At 39.9% G+C, this 27,935-nt stretch overlaps 3 protein-coding genes across 4 annotated transcripts; all 3 read left to right on the top strand.

Annotated features, from left to right (window-relative positions):
- Positions 1–62: 62 nt before the first annotated feature.
- On the top strand, positions 63–4,596 carry vps28 (VPS28 subunit of ESCRT-I). 2 transcript variants are annotated; one of them, XM_070921675.1, is made up of 10 exons: positions 63–95; positions 1,084–1,157; positions 1,264–1,292; positions 1,529–1,566; positions 1,668–1,757; positions 1,865–1,970; positions 2,112–2,213; positions 2,608–2,661; positions 2,756–2,847; positions 3,422–4,596. In XM_070921675.1, the coding sequence occupies exons 2-10, from the start codon at positions 1,118–1,120 to the stop codon at positions 3,540–3,542; spliced, it is 672 nt and encodes a 223-aa protein (XP_070777776.1). In that variant the 5' UTR covers positions 63–95; positions 1,084–1,117; the 3' UTR covers positions 3,543–4,596. The 2 variants fall into 2 exon arrangements, with proteins under 2 accessions (XP_070777776.1, XP_070777775.1); XM_070921674.1 differs by having other exon boundaries at positions 69–95; positions 1,094–1,157.
- A 1,427-nt stretch (positions 4,597–6,023) lies between these two features.
- mapk15 (mitogen-activated protein kinase 15) lies at positions 6,024–14,603 on the top strand. The gene is made up of 14 exons (XM_070921740.1): positions 6,024–6,113; positions 7,741–7,839; positions 8,235–8,264; positions 8,716–8,806; positions 9,365–9,495; positions 10,303–10,466; positions 10,653–10,792; positions 10,895–10,952; positions 11,887–12,024; positions 12,258–12,363; positions 12,513–12,828; positions 13,170–13,300; positions 13,445–13,597; positions 13,749–14,603. The coding sequence occupies exons 1-14, from the start codon at positions 6,024–6,026 to the stop codon at positions 13,941–13,943; spliced, it is 1,842 nt and encodes a 613-aa protein (XP_070777841.1). The 3' UTR covers positions 13,944–14,603.
- Positions 14,604–15,073: 470 nt separating this feature from the next.
- Positions 15,074–27,686, top strand: grinaa (glutamate receptor, ionotropic, N-methyl D-aspartate-associated protein 1a (glutamate binding)). Its single transcript, XM_070921392.1, has 7 exons — positions 15,074–15,121; positions 22,415–22,754; positions 23,305–23,420; positions 23,563–23,763; positions 23,863–23,991; positions 24,787–24,930; positions 25,732–27,686. The coding sequence occupies exons 2-7, from the start codon at positions 22,451–22,453 to the stop codon at positions 25,879–25,881; spliced, it is 1,044 nt and encodes a 347-aa protein (XP_070777493.1). The 5' UTR covers positions 15,074–15,121; positions 22,415–22,450; the 3' UTR covers positions 25,882–27,686.
- The last annotated feature ends 249 nt before the right edge of the window (positions 27,687–27,935 follow it).

Genomic DNA, 27,935 nt, shown 5'->3' with positions numbered 1-27,935 from the left:
TTTAGTGAGGCACAAAGGACGCCTAATATTTTGACGTCTGTGGGTCCTCGCAGGAGGGTGTGTTTACATTGACGTCACAGCAGTTTGCCGAAAGGGTGAGTAAAGTGTCTTTTAATTTCGTTGATTAAACGCTGATATTGAAATAGCGTAAAAAGTCTGAGGACGTCGTACCAGTTGCCACAATAATGGTCACTAACATAAAGTTTGGTGTGTACAAACAACTACCTATATGGCCCAGTTATAATAAACCATGAAGGAAGTGCTTACGAGCTAGCCTCGACAGCTAACTTCTGGTTAGCTAGTTCGGCAAAACAAGATATTGGAGGCTGATGATCGGCTATCCTCAGTAGGAAAATGTTCCTCTAATTCTCAGTGGATCAGCAAGTTCTTCGAGTGAATTTTGATGCTTATTGTAGCCAGCCTGTACTTATCGGACTAACGTTAATGTTCTGAACACACAGCGAATTAACTATGGCACAACAGTTGTATGGTGTTTAATAATTAAACCGAGAATAACTAACAGCAGATTGTCGCCCCTAAAACTCGACATAAAAGAAACAAAGATTGAGAATAATCTCTGATATGTCTCTTATTAAAAGTATTACCACGTAAATATGAGCCTGAACCCTGAACCCTTGATCAATTGAATTTTAGTACGTTGCAGTGCCATAAATATCTCTGAACACTGGGGTTTCTATCAGGAAATTGTTTAGCCGAGGTGACAAGCCACCTGAATCCTGATGTATCTTCTGGCCTAAACAATAAGCCACACTTATTACATATTTGGCATTTTCTGTGTATAATGGCGCAATGGCTATGAAGGTTGGTTCAGTATTAAAAGAGCAGCGCCTGCATTGGACACACATCTGATATAGATAATAACTTGAGAGAAACCCACCCATAAGTCAGGACAGTCCAAGCTACCGAAAACAACATTTAAAATATGACTTGAATAGATATGATTGTGGAACTTGTATTCATAAATTGTGGGAAAGCGTTTAGCTACTTTGCAATTAAGTTAGATTTGGCTCTGTGTTCTTGGTCACAGTTATTAGTCAGTTACTAGACAAATTGTAACATAAGTCTTTTTCAGATCAAGTTGCGATACATCAGCATCATGTTTCATGGGATACCAGTTACAGGAGGTGTGGGAGGAGGTAAGACATTCAAATAAATCTAATGTCTACAATTTAGATATTCAAAATGTGCAATCATCATCCTTTCAACAGTAAATGACTCAAAGCATTGTTTTTTCCCCCACAGCTCCAGCCAATAAACCTGAGTTATATGAGGTAAATGTAACTGTTTTTTACTTTAACTAAGGCTAGGCAAACAGGATTTTTAGTCTGTATAAACCTTAAAGAAACACAGTAAAGTAAAGAAAATCAAACTTACCATTTTTATTGCTGTTACTCCTACAAGAAATGCTTCATTAAAATTGAACTAAAACCAGAGATAAAATCATAAATATGTGATACTCTACTTGTTAGCGGTAGCAAGGCCTTCATCACAAATCATGTCTTTTCAGGAGGTGAAATTATACAAAAATGCAAGAGAACGAGAGAAGTAAGTGTCATATACATTACCAATTACCAGCCTAATAGGAATACACAGTAACCCAGGGATTCCAGTGTTGTAACACCTCATTATTAACCCTGTTTCCGAAGGTATGATAACATGGCAGAGTTGTTTGCTGTCGTCAAGACCCTTCAGGCCCTGGAGAAGGCTTACATCAAAGACTGCGTCACACCTAATGAGTGAGTTATACTTGAGTTTATGTTTTGTGTTGAAAAGACTGACAAAAATACTACCTGTGACTTTTGATTGTATGTTTTCATTAATGTGCAGGAGTTGTCTGTTTCAGGTACACCGCCTCCTGTTCCAGACTGTTGGTTCAGTATAAGGCTGCTTTCAAACAGGTGCAGGGCTCTGATGTGGGCTCCATCGATGATTTCTGCAGGAAGTACAGAGTGAGTTCTTGTTTGGAGATGATTTTACATCCATTTAATGTTTGTGAACATAATGGATGATGCAATCCTTCTACCATTTTTTAAAATAGATTTTATTACTGTGGTGCTGTCTTAGTAAGTTACTTGTCATTTGTTTCCTAGCTCGACTGCCCACTAGCCATGGAAAGGATTAAGGAGGATCGGCCAATCACCATCAAGGATGACAAGGGCAACCTGAACCGCTGCATTGCAGATATAGTTTCTGTACGTCCCCTCTCCCCTCCATCATATTAAACAGTCAGTGCAAACCAGAGGCTTATTTTGGACATGTGCCAGAATACAAATGGTTGCAGTCATATTTTTTTTATAAAATGGTTTAGGGTGTTCAGTTCAAACTGCAAGTGGCTGAAGTGGTTTCACTTAATTTGGCTCATCCTCTTGTTTGTCATTGAAGAATGTGAATGGGTGTTGCCAGCTGTATCCACTGCCAACTTTGATCTCAACTCATAAAATCAGACAGACTAATAAAATCTGCGGACAGACAGTGTGATACAGTATGTCTGTAAAAAAAACAAAAACAACTGCTTGTTGCTGGCAGTGGAAGTTGGAAAATTTGTTGAGCATTTTCTCATTGTTTGTCACTTTCTCTCACCTTCAGCTCTTCATCACTGTGATGGACAAGCTGAGACTGGAGATCAGGGCCATGGATGAGGTAAATACAATTTAAAAAAACAAAACAAAAAAACAACGTCAATATTTAACAGACTAAAATCAATTGCTTAACTGATTCTTTTCCATTGGTTCAGATCCAACCAGACCTGCGGGAACTGATGGAAACCATGAACAGAATGAGCAACATGCCTCCAGACTCAGAGGCTAAGGACAAAGTCAGCCTCTGGTTAGTTACACTGGGCCACCCAGTTTACAGTGTTTATATTGTTAAGCCTCATGCCAGTTCAGTGCAGGACGCTAAGTACTGTTTTAGTCGCAGTGACACACACACTTGCTCGGGTGGGGATGATTGTGTCCATAAGGTCAACTTATCCTACTCACTGATGAACACTCATTCAATCCGTGTATGTATAATTTGCAGCAGACTAATTGTTATGGGTAAATGCTGTGGTAAAACAAGTCAGACAAAAACTGGGTCTAGAACTGAAGATCTTTACATGTTGGTGCTTAACTAACACCTCATACAATCCTGATATCATCTTACTATCTATAGAAACCTGTGTTTACTCTTTCTGAGAGGACTCTAAAACTTGACTTTGACAACTCGTGCAATAACTTAGCAGTGCATAAAGCCAATTTTTCTTAAAATGTTTAAACCTGCATTGTTTACATCTATCCAACAGTCTTTGAGAGCAAATAAAATGTCGGCCATGATGTAAAAACATGCTGCCTACAAAAACTGGCATGAGCCTGGTCTCTACCTACTGTCATCTACCTTGATTTTTATTTTTTCTCATTAGGTTGACCACCCTCAGCAGCATGTCTGCCTCAGACGAGTTGGATGATAACCAGGTGCGCCAGATGCTGTTTGATCTGGAGTCGGCCTACAATGCCTTCAACCGCTTCCTCCACTCCTCCTAAAGCATCTACCCATCATTGATCCCATCTGTCTGAGATTCTGGCTCTAATTAAACACTCTACTTTCTCCTTATGGTTATTGGTAAGGAGTGGATTTATATCTGGACAGGTTTTCTGTCTCATATCCCCCAATTCTTTCCTTTCATCAGTTTTCTATGTCCTTTATTCATGATCTGTACTATTCACCTTCAGTACAGACTTCACCGCCTTGTATACCCCACTGTGTCTGGTACATCATGCTGCCTGCAGCCTTGCCCACCAGTCCTGTGCTGTGAGATGCTCCATTGGCATCTTTTCTAGCCAAACTATGTGAAAAATCCTTTAACATTGGCTGTTTATTCTGCCCTTGACAAAACAGTTTACTTCTAACTTTGTACTGTAATATCAAAAAGGTCTAATTTTATACTTAAGTTTTGCAGAGCACCAACAAAGAAGCATGATACAATTATACTGGGCAAAGTCTGCACATGAAGAAAAGGTTGCAACAGCCAAAGCCTTTGTATTATTGGAAAGATGAATATATATATTTTTTCTTTTTGGTACCCTAATTCTATCCACTACCTGCCACTTGGGGTCAGATTAGCATTTTTTGTTATGTATACCATGTTTGTTCTTCTATTACACACGTTTCTATTGTAGAATCTTGCAATAGTTTTTGCCGATAGAGTAAAAGAAGCTGACATAGACCGTCAGTTCATGGAAATAAATGCAGCTGAAATAATTGTTCGGACTTAAAGATGTTTAGTCTGCACTTCAAATTAATTGTTGTATTGAAACTATGGTGGAAAGAATTATTTATGTACATTTTCTAGGCCTGTTTTCTGTTAACATACCTAATCCATATTTCCTTTAGAAGTGAGGGTTTGGCCACATTAAGTGGGCAGAATCGAGGTGGACACACCCCCTCCTTATTTTGCTTGCTAAATATGTTTCAACCCTCAAACACCATTAGGGAGAACATATTTATTAAGATTTATCATTGTAAATAATAGTTTTGATTTTTAAAAAAGAGCATGTAACACCTTTTTAGAAATAAAGATGAAAAATCTACCTCCAACTTCACTTGTGTTGTGTGTGGATAAGATAAATTTGTTTTTTCTAATGTTGTCCAAAACTATATACGGTGTTAAGAAATGTAAAGAGGCAAATGGCTCGTTGCTGGACTGTTTTTTCTGTCAAATAGTTGTGATTATTATTCCTTTTTTATTAACTATGACCATAATCTTGAGTGTAATTGAGACAGATTTTTCATTAATGGTCAAAAAAAATTGATGCAGCAGACGCTGAGATGTTCTGAGTTTTAGGTGCTAGTGTGGAACTCTGAGAACACTGGGTCCTACATTTCCCATAATGCAACTCAGTTATCTTTCATTAGACCTTCCCTGACTGGTGTACACCACTTCTTTCAAAACGCAACAGTTTGCAATTCAGGAATTTGGCAAAGCCCAAGTGACAAAAGTGAGCCATTCAGTCTTTGGTAAAAGGCCACTTACTTTACTGTTTATTTCTCTGGACATACTTGTAGACAATCTTTAGAAGTGGTGATTGTTGTTTTTATTGCTTTTTAATTATTTTAATCATAATCTTTACTGTTTTAATTGCCTTTTTTCTTGCATGCCTATCAGTTAATTTTCCGAGGTGAATCATTTACTTTTGCTGCTGTTTCTTCTCTGAAGTTAAATTTAACATTAATGGGTTAGCCAGTGTTGATCTAGAGGCCACAGTAGACGCACCTTTTTTTGTACTGGCTTCCGACTGCTGCCGAACTGAAACAATTAGAACAGCCGTTCCTCATCAAACAGGGAACTTCATTTAACTTTTTGATTTGAGGCCATGATGAAAAACGCGACCTTTTGAGTCTGTGTACAACTAATAAAGGAGGTCTTCTCATAATTCCTCTCCCATCGTCTACAGCACTAATCTCCTTGACAACACCAGATGTCCATGAATGGCAGCCACATGAATGGGTCAATCAGGAAGTGTTTGGTGCGGCGGCTCCTTTAAGAACCGGGCAGCACGTATTCGTTACCAGGACGACAAAAAAATGACAAAACTCCTCGTCTCGTCTGTTAGCAGCAGCAGTGTGGGAGTATTCAAACTAAGTGCAGTAAGAATTGACGAACACCTTGACATATAACAACATATTCTGCGCAGTGAAGGCTATAAAGAGAGCGTGTGTGTTTTTCAGTCACTGCATGGAGTTAAAAAGTGCTGCTTCTCGGCCGACTGATTCTCATGTGATTGATTGAACTGTAAGCAACGCGACGCCTGGCTGCAAGTAGAAATATAGGGTCGCCAGATAGGATACAATTTTTTTTTTTTTCTGTATCTCGTGGAAATTATCATTCAGTTTGATGCCGTGGCTCTGGTCTCGCTACTAACAGTTTTAACACCTGTTTTCCGGGACATTCAAGATCTCTTTCAGGAATAATCCAAGAGTATGGCGATACTTTCTGCATGAGCAGAAGAACGAACTGTTAGAAAATGAGCAAAAAATATGTATCAGCGAAGGTGTCTGAGGTGGAGGAACACATTTCTTTTAAGTATGAAATCAAGAAGAGACTTGGAAAAGGGGTGAGTGCCTTTTTGTCTCTTAAATTTACTGGATTTAATGCAAATGGAGGTTAATATACACCTGAATGTACGATTAATAACAATACTCCTCATAATTGAATCCCATTCAGAAAAGTTTCACTTTCAATTCTGTTTCAGTGTGCAGCCTCTTACTACACCCCTCTTAACATCAACCTCCTCTGTTGCTGTGCATTAATGTTTACCACATATTTAAGCCCCCCCTGTACTTTAGCCTTAAGAGAAATTCCTGTAATTATCCAGACTTAAGGTCCTCAGTGAATACCAGTGTCGTAAGTAAAGGGGTTTATTTACTTTGGCAGGACAAACTCTTTACAGATCAGCTGATGTGTGAGGACACTTGTTCCCTTTTAGAGTGCAAACCCTTTTGTTTTTCTCTCCACTGGTACGGTTTGCCTCATGAGCCCTGACTAAAAACACTGTGGTTTCTTTCCATAGACTGTCCACAGAGACTCACAAATTGCTGCTCTGCTTGCAATGGCCAGGTGGTAGTTGCCACGTAGTCACAACATATTGACTAACTAGACATACCTGACTGAGGCTTTGACTCATGTTACACAGCTGTTGAACCTGTTTGCAGTGTCTGAGGCCAAACAGTTCAATAGCCTGGCCAAGATAGACACCACCTATCCAGCTGACCTGAGGAAATTGGATGAATGATGATATTTTAAGAAAAGGGAGGATGGTTTTATTCTGAAAGAATAAAGGAAAATGAACAGTGGTTTGTCTGGTCTTCAGTGGATGTGATGATATTTCTGTCAATCAACACTGTATCAAAATCACAGAATTCCAATAAATATAATTCTAATATATCAAAAGGTATTCAAACTCATATTATGTGTTCCTGTGCAGTGGTGCTTCAGGGAACCAAATAGTGAGCAGCACTGTGCTAATTGGCTTTAGAGAGATAACATAAAACGCTTCTACAGCTCTGAATAAATTGTGTTTTGTTTTGTCAAACTTCCCTTGTAAACGTGCATCACTATCTCTTCCTCTGGAGCCTGCGGTTTGACAGAGACACCAGGACTGTGTGAATCTGATCCACCGACTCTCCCTTTGCCAGTCAGGGCTGTAGCTGCCACTGAGGACACAGAGGTCACATCCTCACCTTTTTATCTAGGAATATGGTGATCAGAATTGCAGTTTACATTTTATGATTAAAAGTTACACAGTCTTTTTTTTTTTTACATTGTTTAGGCAAAGAAAAATTCAGAGAGATACATAAGAAAATGAATATAACCTCTACTGTTCCGGTCTTTTAGACCATCATGTAGAGAAAGTCTTACACATACAGATGTTTTTAAATTAATCAAAAAAGATATAATATTATAGCTGAATGAATTAAACAGTGGGAAAAAATCCAAATCAATAGAAGATTTTGCAGATGGGGAGCTGCTTGGACTTATGACCTCAGTATTTCCAAATTCCTGGCTACAGCCCTGACCACAGTGTTTCCCCAAATTAGTTTTCTATAATTTGATTTTACCTGGTTGACATCCTGCAGTTAAAACTGTGTTAATGTTTGACTCAGTACAGAGTATAAACCACCTCCTGCGTGGAGAAGAGGTGACCGGATATTGTGTTACCAGTATTTTGTAATCTGTCTCAGGCTTATGGCATCGTATGGAAAGCGGTTGACAGACAGACCGACGAGATCGTGGCTGTGAAGAAGATCTTTGACGCCTTCAGGAACAGGACAGATGCCCAGGTGTGTGCTTGGTGTGTCTGATCTAAGTGACAGTGAAGTAAAGACATTATTGTAACCAGTTACCTTTATTTATATCTTCATATCATATCTACTATCCAGCCCAACCTTCTTGACCCCCTTAAAAATGTTATGTTTTGACTCACTGAAAAGTGATTTTTAGCAGCCCAAAGAGGTAAAATTATCCAGCAATTCACAAGACCAAAAGCAGTAATTAAGTGAAGCTCCTTGAAAAAGATAAATATAATTTTGTGTAGCAAATTGGTTCCCTCCCCTGTTTCAACAGAAAGAGTTTGGCTAATGATTAGATAGAAGGATGTTTGTTTGTGTGCCAGGTTTATGGCTGCATGTTGCTCGTAGAGTTCATGTTCTAACTCTAATTTCCTTTCCTTTTGCAGCGGACATTCAGGGAAATTATGTTCCTCCAGGTAACAATAATAATCGTGTTCGAGTTAAAAAAAAGTTGAACTAACTGTCATACTATCATTTTCTTAGTTTAAGTCCTGAAGACTGAAAGATTCTGTTTCAGCATATTTTATTGCTTTATAGGTAGAAGTTTAGTTTCAGTTTACTGTCCCTCTGTTCTCTATGTCCTTGTGTAACCTGTTCCTGTTTTATTTGTTGGCCTACATTAATGTGACCCTCAGCTGTGCCAGTGCCCCCTAATCAGCTGTTCATCTTCCACTGAAACTCTGGTGTTGTAATCACGGGGTTTATAGTGACCGTTATGTAACCTCTGTTGAAACTTTCCCTGTTGTTTGCACAACGTTGACACTATACCTGCCAGTTATTATGGGTCAAACAGCAGCCAGAGTGGGCTTTCTGTGTTTGTGTGTGTGCTCTCTGTTACTAAAAGTCTCTATTATATTCTGCGTGCAGGAGTTTGGAGATCACCCCAACATCATCAGACTTCTGAATGTCGTCAGAGCGCAAAACGATAAAGACATTTACCTCATCTTTGAATATATGGGTGAGTGCTGGAAGGTGTTGCTGCTCGACATGCAGAGCTGCTCAGCCGTGGCACACAAACATAGCTTCAACAAATAATCAGTCAATCAGTTATGACACATCAACAATGGGGAAGAGTAAATGCTATAGTTGTTCTTAGCAGTTTAACTTGGCACTGAAAAGGCCTAGGTGTGTGTGTGTGTGTGTGTGTGTGTGTGTGTGTGTGTGTGTGTGTGTGTGTGTGTGTGTGTGTGTTAAAGGGCTTGTGCTTCACTTGGCGGGCTGCACTGTCTTACTGCTGAGTCCACAGATTGGCCTCCTCCTCTCTGCAGTCTAATCCATGACTGTGCACCAGCATCCCAGCACAGAACTCCACTGTTTCTCTCTGGCATTTCATTTTCATGACGCTGCTTGGTTGAAATCATTGTGTGTATGTGTGTGTGTGTGTGTGTGTGTGTGTGTTAAGCAACCCAATGCCAAAATCACGGCTGATAATGATCTTGAGGATGATTTACAATCCAAACACTGGTAGATGTTACTGTCGTATTATCATCAGTTTTTGCTTTCTGCTCTGTACCAGATACTGACCTGCATGCAGTGATAAAGAAAGGCACCCTACTGAAGGACATCCACAAACGTTATGTGATGTACCAGCTCCTCAAAGCCATCAAATACCTGCACTCAGGAAATGTTATCCACAGGGACCAAAAGGTACGCCAGGCAGAGAATATCAAGCATAAGTCGTGACTGAATTTACATGGACGGTAATATGACAAGTATTTAAACATATCACAGTAACAAAATATGGTCTTATTTTAAAAGAAACCCAAGTTATAAAGCTGCATTATACTTCACTGTCTCACATTAATGGTTTCCTTTATCCTTGTTTTGTGGTGCTTGTAAATGTTGTTCCTATGGGATTTATTTATGTATGTAAAGACGCACTGCAACTGCTGGTTACTTTCTCGATTAATCAATTAATCATTTGGTCTATGAAATGTCTGAATATAATGAAGAATGCAAGTCATGTTGAGTCAGGTTGAGGCCTTCAGACTTCTTGTTTTTTCTGACTGAATAGTCCAAAACCCAAAGATATTCAGTCCACTCTGATATAAAACACAGAAAAGCAGATCAAGAAACTGGAACCAACAAACTAATGTTTGGCATTTTTGCAAGAAAGAATTACTTCAACGATAGATTAATTGTTTCTTATGTACAGCTAAACATATTTAGTCACAGTCATTATGCCTAAAATACTGTATTTATGTAATCACATTCGGTAACACTTGCACAAGTCTGCAGGAAATCTGCTGACATGTCCACACAGAATGGTCTCTGACCCTAGAGACTAGAATTTCATCCCTCCTTTTTCCTATTTTTCTGCTTTTCCACCTCTTTTCACTCTTTGTGTAATCTCTGTGTTCATACCTTGGTCCTGACCTCTCTGTAGTTAAGTGAAATAAATCTAACTATTATTGTCCTTGTGAAGAATGTTTCTCTTGTCTGTGTTTCCCACAGCCATCCAACGTGCTGCTGGACACTGACTGTGTAGTCAAGCTGTGTGATTTCGGCTTGGCCAGATCACTCAACCAGATCCAAGAGGACAGTGGTAATCCAGCACTGACGGAATACGTGGCGACACGGTGGTATCGAGCTCCCGAGATCCTGCTGGGATCCACGAGGTATCAACTGTGATGAGCATCTGTTGTCAGTATCTGTGCCACATCTGCTGCTTGTGCTTGTTCTAAGAGTTGATTTAACAATGGGGAAGAAGATAACACAGCATTTTAATTCAAGGGACAAATTACTTCTTTGGAAAATGAGGTATGAGTGTACCAGACTGTTAAAGGAGTACATCCTGTCCACAGGTACACTAAAGGTGTGGACATGTGGAGCCTTGGCTGCATCCTGGGAGAGATGCTGCTTGGAAAAGCCCTATTCCCTGGGACATCCACCATCAACCAAATAGAGAAGATCATGAGTGCCATACCACACCCCAGCCCCGAGGGTGATTAAAGAACTCCAGATTGAATTCATTTCAACCCTTCACACGTTTAGTAATGGAAAGCATTCAATACTATTAATTAATTCAATGCAATTTAATTTTCAGATATTCTCGCAATCAAGTCTGAATATGGATCCTCTGTCATTCAGAGAATGTTACTGAAGTAAGAAAATATTTTCTTTTGTATTATTTATGTTGTGAAGATGCTGCTGTACACAGGGTATGTTAACTATGGAGATGTTCTTTTTGTCTATAACCAACAATGCACCTCACACACTTCAACTCACATGGAGTACTTTTATTAATATGTGAATACAGAGTGTGCACCATTCATGATTGGCCTCTTCCTGACCTTGTCATTCCTGGCACAGAGCTAGTTTAGGGAGTGACGATAACAAAACTTCTTCCCCCTCCACTGGGAAGAGATGAGCCTACAGGGGGAGGTGGGGCTGATTACATGCTCAGGGAAGCAGCAGTGACAAAGCAAAATCATGAATTAAGCAAGGACAGCTTAAATAAACCACCACTGTTGAAAAAGGGTGTGTTAGACGTGTGTTGCAGAGAATGATGAGATGTTTGAGTGAGCAGGGAGAGTTGGATTGTCTGCTTGAAGTAGCTCTTGCTATGTTTCTGATCTTTGCACAGGACAGAACAGTTTGTAATCAGTAAATATCTGTCTGTTCTTTAAAAGGAACAGTATGGTTATCTATCTTTTACTCAACCTCCCCCCAGGTCTTGGGAAGTAGTTGTATAAAGCCTTTTGTAGCTCCAGAGGAAGCTCTGTGTGAAGTCTGATAAACTCCCAAGTGATTGAGGCAGTGTTGGTTGGGGCTGAAGACCACAAGTTTGAAAATTAAATAAATCTGGAGGTGTGGAGTTAGAAAGAAGTGAGCATAAAACACCTGAATCTCCGACCGAACTGTTGGTGGCCATGTTGCATTGTGGGTAATGTAGGCACCAAGTTTGGAAAAGGAAGACTAATGCGTGGAATAAAAAAAAAAGATCTCTTGTTCTGCTGTATTGGTTTTGATCCTTTTTTCAAAGAAACTGTCCATCGTGTGTCCTATTTAAAATGTCACTCTTCCTTCCTTCACCAGACCACAGGTGCCTTTGGAGGATCTTCTCCAGCCGTCTGTGCCTCTTGATGCTCTGGACCTATTGAGAGGTTTGCTAGTTTTCAACCCAGACAAGCGGCTGACTGCTGAGCAAGCCCTCCAACACCCATATGTTGCCAGGTATTAAGGATCAAGAACTCAGAGTGATTCATGGATTAGTAACTCTGGTCAGGTTTTCCTCATAGCAAGAGGATTGTAGAGATATCTTTTTTTATCCTATGCACTTGTGTTTGCTTAGTTGAACAGTTAGAATCAATCGTTTCTTCTGTATACTATGCTGCCTATGCCTATTTGCATCATTATGCCATAAAGTGCTATCACTTGTACCATAACTGTGTTTTCTGTCCCTGGAGGTTTCATAATCCAGCCAAGGAGCCAGCTCTTAACTATGATGTAGTGCTGCCAGTGGATGACGATGTACAATTATCTGTGGTTCAGTACCGCAACAAACTTTATGAGGTACAAAATGAGTTAGAAATATTCAGAAGGCAACATTGAATTTAATTTTTACATAGCAGGCCACATTACACAGAAGTGTATTACAACATTTAATTTTTTTTAATCTGATAACTCCGGTTAAACTTAATTTTCCTCCTCTTTACCTGCAGATGATGCTGGAGCGGAGAACTAATCAGGGGATGCTCCGGCTGATCCAGCCAAAGGGTGGAGGCTGTGTCAGTACTGGGGTGAAGCCCAGCATGAAGGATAAAGCAGAGGGTCCAACGTCAGAGAATGGCAAAGAGGATGGTGACCATGAGGGGAAAACACAACATGAAAAGACTGATGAGACAAACCACATGCCTTCACATATGGACGTCACCAAACCTGGGCCTGTGAATGCATCAACCCCACCTGCTGTGGAGAGTCCATTAGCTAGCCCCAGCGTGGGGAAACTCACGTATAACCCCATCACGCATGCCCCAAGTATGTCTGACTTTATCTGTGCAGGTTTCACACAGGGCTGGGTACCTCAGTTCTTTTTTGGTACTGACCATTATATGTTCGATATTTAAATATGCTTTGATCAGATAGCTCCTGATTTAGATTTTCATCAAGAAAAGTATTATTTTGGTATCAGTACAGAAACTCAGGTATCACATTGGCACGAGTAACAACAATTTTAAACAATACCCAGCCGTTAGTGACATGCCTTCACAATGAAATCTAAACAGTGCAACTGCATATATTGTACACAAATCTCTCAAACGTACAGTATGTATACACATTCCCTCAGGTAGAAAACACAAAGTCTTTTCTTCATTCAGATGGTTTTGTTCGGAGTCCAGCTGGTCCTCCTCATTACTACCACTCCACTGCACCCAGCAGGAGACTAGTGGAGCAGGCCAGCAATGGAAGTGCAACAACATCACCAACAGAGGGCACCAACGCTAATGTAGTAAGCAACAGACCCCGGCTCACTTTTGATTCAGTTTCGTTTTCTCTTGCTGTTTATTTTGGACTACTTGCATTCTCTCCTACTCGTGATCTCTCTGTGACTCACCCATTATTTTGTTCTGTCTCTTATCCGTACCCTCACTAGTCCATGGACCAGATTCTCCAGCGTGGTCGCTCAGCCCCTGTGACCCATAGTCGTTCCTTCTCCTTGACCCTAAACCAAACCCAGCACAACCCGCTGGTTCGCAAGGATGAGCCAGCCCTGTCCTCTGGGCTATGTGTCACATCTGCACGCCTGGTCAGTCCACCGCACCTCAGGGCATGTGCAATATGACTAAATGGCAGGATGCAATTTCAGGCTATTTACATGCGTACTGAAATATTGATTTGAATATAGAATGCTTAATGGCTGCTATGGCATGTCTAACTTTCTTTTTCTTCCCATGCAGAACCAGCGTTCAAATTCCCAGGTTCGTGAGGCTCGGCCACCGCCACGGTTCAGCAAGAAAGTATTTCAGAGTAACTGTAATGTGGCAGCTGCAGGTGACCCTCGAGCCAAACTGGGCAGCTATTCCCAGGCCTATGGTACCATCAACAAGACTGACCTGGACAATCTCTTACGAAGCCGTCCTCACAACCAGTAACTGGATACATAGGGGCCGGGTGGCACGTGTGTTTGAACACACAACAAAGTTTGCTAGGATGTTAGACACGTGGCAAACTGAAAGAGAAGTTGTAAAAAGAAACTGTAAGGACTATTAGTGCAAACACCTCTTGTATACTGTGTAGATTGTACCTATTGTCTGTGACAATGAATATATATTTGTAAAATCCACTCAACAGCATTTCTCACAAGACTGGATTACCAACCAGGCAAAGACGGCAACTGCCCTGGGGCCCATGTTAGGTGTGTCAGTAGGTTTGTCAGCTGAAATGTTGACTTGTCTACCTGACCAGGTCAATAGCTGCCCACAAATTCCTTGGCTCTGTACAGGGTTAAACCAGGATTTGTCATGTTCATCTATGTAGCTAATGACCTATAGGTCTAATGGTTTATGTAGGTGTCAGATGGTCACAGAATAATTGTAAAATATGCAAATAGCTGTTTGAATTGATTATATGCAACAAGGAATTCTTTTTCATGTGAATGCAGCAGCAATACGCCCACTTGTTCCTCTAATGTGTACAGAAAGTAAAAGATTAGTATTTCTTGAACCCAGTTTAGAATGTTTAACAGACATGGATGACTGTGGCAGAAACCACCATGAAGTTTAATAACAAATAAAGGTGGAAATACGCCTGTACCTTTTGTAAAAGCACTAATACAACAAAGTGAAAACCTCCATTACAACTCGTACTAGAGTAAAAGTACAGCAGTACCATACTAGTATATGAGTACTACTAGTACTGTCAGATAAATGTAGTAAGTAAAAGGGGGTATAAAGTAACATTAAATGGGTATACTCGAGTCAAGATCCTCAAAATTGTACTTAAGTACAGTACTTTTGTTATGCATCATGCAGAACTCTTCAGATACATCTAGATCACTCCATTGCAGTATTTTGTTTGCAAAGCTAGAACAGACCTTTACCTGCACAAATATGTTGACCCTAACGACGTTATGGAAAATACTGCGTCATTGTGGCAGGAGCTGAGACACATGTTGTCATTTTGTGTAACAACCGGAGATTCCCACACACCACGTGACGACGTCGTTTGGTGTCGTCAGCGGCTCTCGACCCAGTTGTTCAGTCTGAGTCCAGAGCCGGAGGAGGAGGAGGGAGAGTTAATGTCGGCAGCTACTCTGAAATAAACATTACAGGTAAGGGTGTTAGAGTTTGGCGAGAATATATCAGCCGTGTGTGTTTTGTTAGTAGAATTTAATTTTCATTAAATATGCAAGTTTTGCTGTTAGCTAGCACGGCTTTGGTTAGCCGCCGTCAGCATCCAGCCTGTCGCCAACGGTCACTTAACATCTGCGAGATATAACGGTAAAGCGGTAAATTAACAAAACAGATAGCATAAGCAGAAGAGTTGCAAACTACATATATGGATACAGTAAGGCACAAAGAAGCGAAATTTGGCTTTGCAAGCTGCTGACAGCTCAGGACTGTAAACGTGGGGGCGCGGCGTGTGGTCGACGTCCTAAAAAAAACAACTTATTTAATGGATTCATCATGGCGAGCAGGGGTGCCGGATATCTTGCTATCTCCTGATCACTGACATTTTTGCAGTATTTTCCTACAGTGACGGGACGGCTATCTTGGGGCTAATATGTTTGAGTCTGATGTAACAGATGATCGCAGTGTCGCATTTGTCTGCGGTGGTGAGGCCTCGATGGAGTTGCGCCCGCTGCAGGTTCACCATGAAAACGAGGCTCGCTGTTTATGTTGGCTTCATGTTTCAGGTTTGGTTTCCTGTCGCGTATAACCTCTAAATGGATGTCGTTCCCTCCTTTTTTGGCTCAGATTGATCTTTTAGTGTTGTAAGTCACTATGCATGACATACAATTAATATCTGTGGTGCTTTTCCACTGTAAATTATTGATGTGATATTGGCAACATCATATGTTATGATATTTCTAGAAGTGACACGATTAGTCGACATAAAAACAATAACGCAACCATTGTAATAATTGATTAATCTATATAGTCATTTTTTAGCTCCTCTAATGTGAGGATTTATTGCTTTTCTCTCTTTCATTTAAATGTAAACTTAATTTCTATGATGAAAAACAGAATATCTTTTAAATTTTGGACTGTTTGGAGAAAGCGAGACATTCAACAACATCACCTTGGGCTTTAGAAAATAGTGACAGGCATTTGTCATGATATTGATATATGTTATCTATATGTTGTTCTATTAATCAATGAGTTAATTGCAACTACTTTGATGATCAATTAATCTTTTAAACCATTTTTTTATTTTAAAAAAGCTGTATATTACCGAGTTCCAGTTTCTCAAATGTGAGGATTTCCTAATTTTATGTGATTTATATTATATATATTATTATATAGTCCTTATCAACTCTCCTTTAAGTGCTTTTTAATTATTAGTTGAAGTTCTCCACTTACAGTCTGGCTGTCCTGCGTTGACTGAAGCTAAAGGAATATACCTGAGCGTGACATTCATCAACTCAGATAAACAGCCTCTTTGTTCTTCTCTGACAGCTGGTCACTATGCATGATGCCATCCGGTTTGTTCTCCATATAATACAGTTTTAACTTGACTTGCTGTGCTTAGCTGGTTGCAGCTTCTTGATTTGTTGAGTGAGGGATTTTGAATGAACATTTTGTCATTAATGTTGAGGGTTACAGTAAAACTATTGTTAGTGGATAAGCATTTAATGGAAGAACAAGGTGAGGAGAGCTTAGTGGATGTTTCTGCTGTTGTGTCACTATCCGGCTGTGAAACAGACTTCATTTTAAGTCCAGGATTACTGAATTTCCATTGCAGCCTTGGAAATAACTGCCTCATCCTGAAAAAAGCATTTATGTGCCAATTCTGTTTTCCTGTTGATGGAGTATTGGAGTAAGATAAGTCTGTTTTACGAACACTTGAGTTTTATTTGGTAAGATTTGGATTTCAAGGATCAATGGGCTTGTATTGACCAGACAAGAGCAATAAAGCTGAGCTATCTTGCCGACGCCACCTCCTGAAATTGGCAACTGCTTACACATTGTAAGAAGTGAATAGTCGATTTCAACTCTAAGCTGGTGATAAATTAGTCGTGTTTGTTAGAGCTATGGCTATGCCACGGCAGTGTATTGCTATTTTATTCTTACAACAAGATAATCTACATTTGTAATGACATTTATTTCTTGTTATTACAACATGGCATCTTATTTTGTTTCAGCAAAAACATGTCCTTATATAATAATGTCTGAAATTTTGGTGCTATAATTAGAAACTTGATGTTATTACAAGATAAGCTGGTATTCAAACCATAAACTTTTATGTCATTATAATGACAAAGTCAGCAGTCACCACAAGAAAACACAAAAACATTGTTCAAAATGTGAAATTATCAAAGTGAAATCTTTTTAGCAAAAAAATCAGTCCTGTTATAAAGAGAAATTGAGATTTGTTTCATGGTGTCAGCCGTATGTTGCCATACTATGCTAGCCTACCCAAAGTGCAGCCATCTGTCACAAGGCGAGGTGTCTACAGGTTTGACAAAGCCAGAGCTGCTGCTGACACGGCGTGTCATGATGACAATATCTTGCCAGACTGCTGCATCGGCTGGCAGACACAGTGTAGGAGATTTATCTACCAGGTGGTCCAAGTGACAATTTCATAATAGGACTCTTATCATTGTACACTGAGTGCTTTGAGGAGTTTGATTAAAATCAACTTGTTCTGTACTTGGTGTGAAACAACCATGTGAAACTTTCCCCCCCACAGGCTGCAAAACTGTTACCACCCAGTTGGTCACCCATCATGTGACGGTGAAACAGCATATTCAGAAGTTGTATACTTAATCTTTCAAATGAGTTGTATTTTCCTCCATCAGAAATCACAACTTTTAACTTGTTTTGGCGCCACACATGTTAACATGCTGCCCTCTGTGTAGGCCCCACTGCTTTGTGTGGCAGTTCCTGTTTTGTCACTGTGTTTCCTGGTGTTGCTCAGGCATGCACATAGCATGTTGTATATGGGTTTGTGGAGGTATTGTACTAGCCTAATTGTGTTAACGTGGCTCTCTGGCTAGCCCACTGAATCCCTCCCTTTAACCTAATTCCCCTAGCGATAGCTATCAGCCAGGGATAGTGGCACTGCCGTTATCCTAGTGTTGGGGCGTCTCTTCTAAGAGGATTTGAAATCTCCCACATAATGCATGTAAAGCTGCATAAACAGTACCTCAAACTGAATCACCACTCTCAAAAAAAAAAAAAACAACCCAAAAAACTGTGTTGACTGGTTTCACTTTCACCACTTCTCAGACATGGAAGTGAAACTATTGTGGTCGTTGAATTGAACTTGTGCACTTGTGAGATGAGTGGCTCGCAGAGAGTGCACTAACTTTTAACGTCCTTTGTTGAACCGCCTTAACCTTATTTTCTTTTAAAAACTGTTGGAGATCAGGGTTTTATTTTATTTCTTTTTTCTTTTGGGCTTTATTAAACAAGTACTTTTTTAGTGGTTACAGTTACATGTGTCAATGTCTCAAGACACATATATTTGTTGTCAAAATATCAGAGAAGGCCATCTCTCCTGACCTAGATGTTGTGACTTCATGCACATTTTCCAACTTTAGTGCCCCATTCTCTTTACTGCATGGTGTGTTACTATGGAGTTAATCCATCATACACAGATAAAAAGCTACACACAGACCAATACGTATTCATTGAGTACTAAAAACATGTGAAGTCACTTTTGTTAAACATGACTTACAAGATCATCTTAAGCTTTTGCTACAATTTAGAAATGAATATGAATCAAGACTGGGGGATAATTCACTTACTGTTTGTTGGTTTTCTACAAAATCATACACTGATGATATAATCTTATCATGTTCATTCTACAAATTTCTGTCCAAATGAGTCACAACAAGCTTTAATTATAGATGAACAAAGTTAGTTATTGAAGTTTTTGTTTTACACAAATGAAGAGTTTGCCCTCATGTAGCCTGATACATAACAGTGATATTGTGGACAGTTTTTTAAAACTTCCCAATTGTGAGGTTTTGCTGCTTTTCTTTGTCTTGTGTGATAATAAACTGAATATCTTTGAGATTTGGACTTTTGGTCTGACAAAACAAGCAACTTGATGACATCACCTTGGGCTTAAGGAAATCATTAAATAGACTTAAAGATGAATTGATTAATGGAATTAAAAGGAGTAATAATAGGATGATTAATCAATATTGAAAATTATTGTTAGTTACAGAGCACAGTTTATTGCTTCTTACATCAGCATGATTATTCTACGTGGGATTTCAGCTTTACTGTCCAGCCCTAACATGGATGGCAAATTCTCTCAAGTCCTGAGTTACAAAGTGAAATGCTTTACATGGACATTGGACAGGGAGGGGATCACATGCTGTGACAGTGTGTGTCACATGATTAGTTAAGGACTCTTGGGTTATTCAGTTACATCTCTGGGTTGACAGATGTCCTGTCTTGTGTGACGCAAGCAAACATAACGTTTGACGTGTTACAGAATTATTAAGTGGAGTGTTTGTCAATTCAGATTGAGAGTGATCTTTTTAAGTTGATCTAATATTGACTACAGTGCAAACATTTTACTGACTGATAGATGGATTTTTAAGGTAATTCAGCAAAACTGCTGTACTCTGTGTACTGTATGCCTCCCTTACACAACCATTGTTGTCCGGAAAGCCGGGAGGGATTTGGCTCCTCAGATAATGATTGTAATCTGTTTTGATCTTAATGGAGACTGTCAGTATGAAGCAGAGCCAGCACTCGCCATGTTTGTCTGCAGTACCTCACTGCACTGTCCTGGTGATGGACAGACGGGGATCATGAGGACACACACTGGAGTCTGGATGCGTTTTCCAGGGCAAAATAGAGCAGTGTTGCATAACGCTCAGTTCAATGTGGCCTGGAAAAGAGGAGAGGAGAGGGATGGAGGGAGTGTGAGAAGCAGTAAACATGATTTTTAGCTCTCTAATCTGCCACTGAATGGATATTTTTGTACTCCTGTGTATTCCTTTGATTCGTGGTGTGTGTGTGTGTGTGTGTGTGTGTGTGTGTGTGTGTGTGTGTGTGTGTGTGTGTGTGTGTGTGTGTGTGTGTGTAAGAAATAGCACAAGGCCTGAGAGTGTGCTTGCTTGTGTGTGCATATATATGCACTATACACACAGCTGTACCATATACATGCGGTAGCAGTAGTTTAAACAGCACAGGCCTATGCAGCACTGTAAAGTCAGTCTGCTGCACACTCAAGCTCTTCTTTTGAAGTCAGCAATTAGGGGAATGGCTTTTGGCTCCCCTCCTGCTCAGCTGAAGTTTTCCTCCGGGGGCTTTAGGCCTTTATATGAAACCTGCACAGCACATTTGAAAGCACTAATCAACCTTGTAAATCTGACCTCGATTGCTGAGAGATTTCTGTTTTCTAGTGTGCAGCTCTGTGTCATGGGTGTAGATGCTTCATTAGCATTATAGATTGCCACGTAAAAGGCACAGAAACATGTTGACCAGGGTTGTGCGGGGGCCTGGTGGGGGGAAGGATACTGCAGTAATTGTCAATATGTCAGGTCTCTTCAAGCAAAGCAGATTAATAATACATTTGGTTACCAAGGCACCACCTGCGTCCATGGTAACACTGTCCGCACTTGTGTGGCGGCAAACACCGTGCCGTCTCCTCATTTCTCTCATGCCATCCATCCCTGCTTCACGTTCCCTGCTGGCTAAATCCATAAAGCCTGTGTGTGGGATTGACCGTTTTATTTAGGTATGAATGTAGCCTGTGATTACTTGTGTAAGTTTCGGCTGAGATCAGGTCAATTCACTAGAATCCACCACCTCACTGCAGTAAAAAGGATCAAGTACACCTCTGATTGAACCTTGTTATTGGGAAAGTTTCTAAATGACAAAAAAAACTGTGGAGGAATCACATAAAACACATTCTGCCATCAAGTTCTCCCACCACCACCACCACCACCACCCCCACCTGGCGGTGTACAATTGACACTAGAGCTGAAATGATTAGTGTCAATCTTGAATCTTGAATGAATTGAAAGAATATCAGCAATAAAAATAAATCTTTTTATCAATCACCTTTTAAGCAAAAAGGTCAAACATTACCTACTTTCAGCTTTTTCATTGTGAGGATCTGCAGCTTTACTTTGTTTTATGTAATCTGAATGTAGTTTATCTCACAGTCTATTAGTCTATAAGATTTAAGAAAATGCAGCCCCAAGTGACATTCATTCAAGTTAAATTGTTAACACTAAACACCCAATATGAATCATTAGATAGTGGGGTCACCCAAATAATGTTACAGTGTGTGTGCATTATTAGTATTATTAGTATTATTTGGCTGTGTTTATTTATTATCTGTCTCAATGCACACATTTTACCAGCCAAGGCAAAGTAGCACACTATTATTATTGATATTATTATTATCTGTCTTGTGAAAACCTTTTTGTGGAGCTCTTTCTAGGAACTGCGGTTGCTGCCAGTGTGTGTTCACTTCCTAAATCTGCAGGGTTTTAGACTGGACTTCTCTTAGCACCCATTGCCAAATGCCCCTAGTGACTTTCTAACCTTTGGCCTGTTTTCCGACATTAGATCACTTGCTGCAGCCCAACAGGATGAGTGTAAACTCATTAATAACTCATAACTTCTTTTCTTCTCCTCTCTCATTTCTTCTGTGCTTCAGCAGCAGAAACAACCTTACATTACTTTTAACTTTTTTCATTTTGTGTATCACGTATTAGTACAGAAAATGTAACACCAAAAAAGACATGTAGGCCTAATAGTTCACACATTATTTATAGACTTGCTTTCTACTGCTATTCTATTCTAGTTGTGTGATTTATATTGTCTACATTTCACCACCCTGAATGTTACGTTTTGTGTGCTGAAATAAGCACATTTCCCCGTGGCTATCAGCGTTTAATCCCATGTTATATTAAGTTCTCCATTCATGTTGCTTGTAGTTAAGAACTCAGAGTTAACATAGTCTGTTTCTGACAATCACTAAGACCTCATGAAGACCAATCCAATTATATTTTTTCTGTTATTGAGTGAATAAGAGGCATATTTCAGCAGAATCAAAATCAATCCAAAAAAGGAAGGTGAAACAGCACAAAATGATGATATAGCTAGAATTTAGAAAGACATTTTAAACAGAAAGGCAACGTGCTGTAGCTCTGCTCCATTCCTCTGTCCTCGCTTCCTGCTGTCACCTTTTTAATCAGGCAGATGCAGTTTGTGTCTTTGCCAGTTTGGCCTAGATAGTGTACCGTCATTACTTTTTCTCTGCTTCCTTCTTGGACAATTGTGGTGTAATAAAGATGTTGAAATTGTATGAATATTCATAGTGTGAATATAAGATTTAAATTCCTCCTTTAATCTCCTTACCTGCTTAATGTATGGTTGTGCAGGATACAGTTGTTTTTTCAATTCTGCATCTCTTCTTCTCATAGATTGTTCTAGCAGCAGAGTGAACCTTCCCCCACAACATGTCTCAGGACAAGAGTGGATACCCTGTTATGGGTGAGACCAACCCACTTCATAACAACGTCTATGGACCCCCTCAGCCAGGTTTCGGCATGCCCCCTCCCAACTACAGTCAAGCCCCAGGGGGACCGTACCCACCAGCAGCCGCCTATGGACAACCGGGCTTCCCCCAGGCAGGCCCAGGCTTCACCCCTGGTCCCTACCCTCAGATGCCTTACCCTCAGATGCCCTACCCACAGGGACCCTACCCTCAGGGGCCTTATCAGCAAGGACTTGCACAACCAGGCTTTCCCGGCGACGCTACAGGTGAGTGTTTAACTACATATCTGAGGCATTTATGAATAGACTTTTCCCTTTTTCATTATTAGATACCTGAATCACAGGCGATAAACCATGACATAGCCAAATAGTTGGGGTGTACCTCTATGAAAGTGAGCACATCATGTCATTTGACTCTGCTTATGCTCCATTTTCAGGACCAAAACCAATGTGCTCAGCTAAAGTCGTGTTCATTTATTACTTTCCGGAAACTTTTCCTCTTTGCCACATGAAGATGTCTCAGTTTTCCGTGTGAAAGTTACCAGTTTGGATGGAGTTTTCTCTGTAAATAGATTTACACTCTAACGGCTTGTGAATGCTAGAAAAACTGTGTAAGCACATTTTTGTCCAGAAAGAAAACACATTGCTGGCTAGATCAGACTTAACACAGATGACTAGGCAATCAATGAGATGATCAATACGACAATCACAGTGGGCTGAAAACACCACAGACGTGTCCATTCGTTTAGCCTAGTTTGTTGGTAGTTGTTGTTTTTTTTTAAACCCCAATTGTTGTCCTGTTATTGTTGGTCACCAGCACCTGCCGGCAGCCCTGGTTACCACGGTGATGGGCCTCCATCTTACTACGACAATGAGGAGTTCACCAACTCTGGCTTTGAGGACAAGACTATCCGACAAGCCTTCATCAGAAAAGTAGGTCCTTTACTGTGTCAAATAGATTCAATGGGTCTGATAAAGAATGAAATATAGCGTGTAATATAACTTAATATGAAATACCACTAAAATAACATTTTTCATCTCACCTAAAAATTGCGTCATTCCTCTTTCCCACCAGGTCTTCATGGTTCTCACAGTGCAGCTGCTGGTCACTTTCTCCTTTGTTGCCGTCTTCACCTTTGTAGATGAGGCCAAGTACTTTGTGCGACGTAATCCGTGGACATACTACGTGTCCTACGTAGTCTTCTTCGTGTCTCTCATCGTCCTCAGCTGCTGTGGAGAATTCCGCCGCAAGCACCCCTGGAACTTGGTTGCACTGGTAAGAACTTGCCCTTGCCCACTTGGAGAAATATTGGATTTCAAACCGTTCTTTGTGTGTCTTAAGTGATGTTAATTTGGTGTTTTCTGTGTCTTGCAGTCCATCCTGACCCTGAGCCTCTCCTACATGGTGGGCATGATTGCCAGCTTCTATGACACAGAGACCGTCATCATGGCAGTGGGCATCACTGCAGTGGTCTGCTTCACTGTCGTCCTCTTCTCACTACAGGTCAGCAAACACACTCAGCTGCTTGACTAAATGTATTTAAATGCTTACGCACACACAGACAAACATTGTCCCTCTGGTTCTTTGTTATTTGAACTGTTAGAGAAGCAAAAGTGAGAATTTCCTCAGATTTTAGTTTTTCACTGAGAGGTGTGCAACCTAAGTCAATCCCACACACTGCCGACTGAAGGCACACTTTTACACAGGAATATCATCATCATCATCTTAGAGTTATAGCTGCTTGTTAACACTCTGGAGTCCATCTATTTATCTGTGAATACAATGAACATGTTTCATTTACAGTAACAACTTTATGTATATATCATGTAGAGACAAGCCGATAAAACCAGTTAAAAGTGCTGATGTGGAGCTTTCACACTATTGTATGCTGCTGTATGTGTGTTTGTATAAATTGTGAAACAATATTTTGTACAACCCACAACTGTTCTGTAGTAATGTTATGGGTGATTATGACAAATGGCTTGTACATTTTTAAAAACGCCTGTGTCATTTTTCTTGTATTTTGGGTTTCTAGCAGCTTTATACTTTATACTGTTAAATTGACAAAATGAGAAGTCAGACTGATAGACAGACTAAGTTTGTGATGATAAAAAAGGTGCAAAATTGAACCGAAATTAACCTGGACTAAAGATTTAAAAATGAAATATTCAAACAAATAGATTTTCTGTATTTCTGCATTTGAATACAATCTCCGTAAGTCTTTAAAGTGGTGGGTCTCATGTCTTATCACAGCTCATATTTTCCAACATTTGTCTTTTCTCTCCTTCTGCACCACAGAGCAAGTATGACTTCACTTCCTGCCGGGGCGTGCTGCTTGTGTGCCTGATCGTGCTGTTGCTCTTCTCATTCCTCTGCATCTTCATCCGCCACAGGATCCTGCACATCGTCTATGCCTCACTGGGGGCCCTGCTCTTTACCTGCGTAAGTTTCACACTCATATTTTGTCCTTGGAAAATTACATCTTTTTCCCATTGATAATTTCAGTTGCTTGTATTCCGTTTTTGCCGTAATGTTGACAGTTTCAGATTTGATGCAATAGAAATGATCACTTGGATGTCATTACTTGAGCAAGGGCAGTTCATTTCATCCAGTTGGGTAATTTGATATTTTTGGGGCAATGGCGTCCAGTCGTCTGGATACAGTTACTAGACAGTCATCACCATTGGCATACAGACAGTTTTCCACCTTCCAGTGAACTTTATTCTGCCCAATAAGGGATAATTACATCTGCAGAATGTTAAGAAGTAAAGCACAAGCCAAGTTTCATGCTTAGAAAGGGGAAAGTAAGACGCTAACTTTGTTATTAAGATCTGAATATATTAAAGCACTAAGAACATTTTATTATATAAAAGGTAAAATAAGTGCTTAGGGTCATCAGAAGAGGTAGACATCACTGCGAAGAGTAGAATTCAATCAAATGAACAAAGTAAGAGAAGGTGTGATGGGCCATAATGGATCGAGAAGAGATAGATGGTGTGTGACAAAGTTGAGTTTTAAGAGTGAAAGGAAAAGCCAAGAAAACATGAAAGGATGGGGTTACCAACACATTCCAGTGAGGCATCCATGTTGTCTCAAAGCGTAGCGTTCAGACCGAAAACAACCTTGCATTGGTGTGGACGTGTTGCTTAAGGTACTTATTTTATGGATGAGGTCATTCTTCTTAGATCCCAAGTGTAGACATCTCTTGAAGTGACTAATGCCATGCTTGCTTCTTCTCTGCAGTTTTTGGCTGTGGACACTCAGCTTCTCCTGGGCAACAAGAAACTGGCCCTGAGTCCAGAGGAGTACATTTTTGCTGCCCTCAACCTCTACACTGACATCATCAACATTTTCCTCTACATCCTGGCTATCGTGGGACGCTCCCGTGAATGAGGCTGCACCTTCAAGAGAACAGGAGGGAGATAGAGAATGCCTCCTTTTATTGTGAAATGTTGCTAACATGCCCTTTTCTCTCTAACTCCTTTAAACTTTTTCTTCACTTTTTTTCCACATGATAACTCTTTGTGTCCTCTCCTATCACACACACACATCTCTTTTTTTAAACAGGTGCAGCCTGTCATAAAATGCAGCTGAGAGGGACACTATTTATTTAATACCAATCCTTCCATTAATGACAGAATGTAATGATCTGTCTTTTCCTCAATTTTGACCACTCTGCTTTCCCTAACTGTCCTCTGCTTCTACTAACACAGATAGCTACATTATGGCTACATTACCTACCCCCAACTTCCAGTTTGGCTTGGAACATACAGTTTAAAACATGTTATCCTGTGGGTGCTTGGCATTCGGCCTTGCCTTGTTGCAGAGATTAAACAGAAAAAGAGCAGGGGAAGGTATCAGTAGCGCTTGATATTGATGTAAACCAGCTTTGCCTGAAGAGAAGAAGTTAGTGCTAGAAATACCCTCCTTCAATCTGTCTGTTTTCCCGAAACGTATCTCTCCCTTTCAGCCTGCTGGTGTAAAGCACCTCTGCATGGCAACATTGGAAACACAACTAAAGATGTGTTATGATTCTTTAGAACTACCAGAGGAATACCTCTAGCTTGCTTGTCACAGCTGTAAATAGTTAAGTGTAGTACTGTATATGATGCTAATATGCCCCCTGCCCCTGAAAGGCATGCTGGAGTGATTCATATGGATGTGTTGCTTTTTGGGAAAAATATGCTCTGATGTCAGAACTTTGCTTACCCAGTACAGTAACTGAAATCTTTTAATGGTAAAAGAAAGAATCATTGTTGGATGTATATGACAAACATGAACATAAATTAATATTTATAAACTATATATTCTTACGGAATATCTTTTCAAAAGGAAGAAAACTTTTGTTCTGAAATTATTTCTATGACTCCAAAGCTGAGATGTCCCCTTACCTTCTTCCTTTTATTTTTCTTTACTCCCTTCAGTAATTTCCTCTCATCTACTCATTAATGTGAAGTGAAAATTTAGTGCTGTATTTATTTTTTCTCATTACAACTGATGTGAATTAATGTTGAAGTATTGGACTTTCTGACCACTTTTATACCAAGCTGATCCAACTTTAAAAACGTCTCAATTGATACCAGCCTTGAAGGAAATGGTACTTATAACTTATCTATTTATTGAGCTTGATGTGGATAACGGGGTTGCTTTGAAGTTGCTATAAGCTGGTGTCGAGGAAAACAAACTCAGACTATTGTTTGGAAATTTACAAAGACTTTACTATTTAAGTTAATTTTGAAACCATAACATACTGGTTACAGTCTTGATCAACAAAGTGAAACTGGGGAAAGGAATCAACATGCACTGGAAGCCAAAATACTCTTACACGTAAACACACACAACTTGAATGACATATTTAACATGAACAACATTTTTTATTCTGTGATTTCTGTTTTGATTTTTACCTCTTGCATGACCCTCAACTCCCATATGCATGTGCTGATAATGCACACTGTGCAGGTATTCCTGTTTTGGAGAGACACAGTGTTGTTTGGCAGCCCTGTTAGACTTTTTTTTTTAACTCTTGCGTTTGTATCTAACTAACGTGTACATGTATATAGAACTCCTTAGTGGTTTGATGTGTATAGATTATGTAATTTTGGGGCTTTGTAGGTCTGTTTGCATTGTATATTTGCATTAAATCAAAGTGGAAACGCATTCCTCTACACTGCTGTTAGCTTTTCATTAAAACTGATACAATGAAAGGTGTCCAACTTTGTGTGTTAATTTACATTTCAACTGTTTGACAGGAAACACCACATCGGATAAAGAAAGTGAAACATCCAGAACCTGTGAAGGCATTTGTCTGATAAAACTAAGCCTGCTCAGTTGTTGATTGTTACTAGAGCCTGACCAACAAATCAACAAGGCCAATATTATTGGCAGATTTTAACTGAGGACAGATATAATATCAGTGTACACAGTATGTTGGCCAATAAAAAACAAGA

Source organism: Enoplosus armatus, chromosome 16, assembly GCF_043641665.1.
Source record: "Enoplosus armatus isolate fEnoArm2 chromosome 16, fEnoArm2.hap1, whole genome shotgun sequence".
NCBI classification, from domain to species: Eukaryota; Metazoa; Chordata; class Actinopteri; order Centrarchiformes; family Enoplosidae; genus Enoplosus; species Enoplosus armatus.
This window is presented reverse-complemented; position numbering and strand designations above follow the sequence as displayed.

What these genes read in the sequence shown, in the direction of transcription:
- mapk15 (XM_070921740.1), top strand. Translation starts at nt 6,024, where the DNA reads ATGAGCAAAAAATATGTATCAGCGAAGGTGTCTGAGGTGGAGGAACAC. An exon ending in GGAACAGGACAGATGCCCAG is followed by an intron (nt 7,840 to 8,234) that starts GTGTGTGCTTGG and finishes TTCCTTTTGCAG; the next exon opens with CGGACATTCAGGGAAATTAT. An exon ending in TTATCCACAGGGACCAAAAG is followed by an intron (nt 9,496 to 10,302) that starts GTACGCCAGGCA and finishes TGTTTCCCACAG; the next exon opens with CCATCCAACGTGCTGCTGGA.
- grinaa (XM_070921392.1), top strand. Translation starts at nt 22,451, where the DNA reads ATGTCTCAGGACAAGAGTGGATACCCTGTTATGGGTGAGACCAACCCA. An exon ending in GACAAGCCTTCATCAGAAAA is followed by an intron (nt 23,421 to 23,562) that starts GTAGGTCCTTTA and finishes CTTTCCCACCAG; the next exon opens with GTCTTCATGGTTCTCACAGT. An exon ending in GGGCCCTGCTCTTTACCTGC is followed by an intron (nt 24,931 to 25,731) that starts GTAAGTTTCACA and finishes TCTTCTCTGCAG; the next exon opens with TTTTTGGCTGTGGACACTCA.
- vps28 (XM_070921675.1), top strand. Translation starts at nt 1,118, where the DNA reads ATGTTTCATGGGATACCAGTTACAGGAGGTGTGGGAGGAG. An exon ending in GCATTGCAGATATAGTTTCT is followed by an intron (nt 2,214 to 2,607) that starts GTACGTCCCCTC and finishes TCTCACCTTCAG; the next exon opens with CTCTTCATCACTGTGATGGA. An exon ending in AAGGACAAAGTCAGCCTCTG is followed by an intron (nt 2,848 to 3,421) that starts GTTAGTTACACT and finishes TTTTCTCATTAG; the next exon opens with GTTGACCACCCTCAGCAGCA.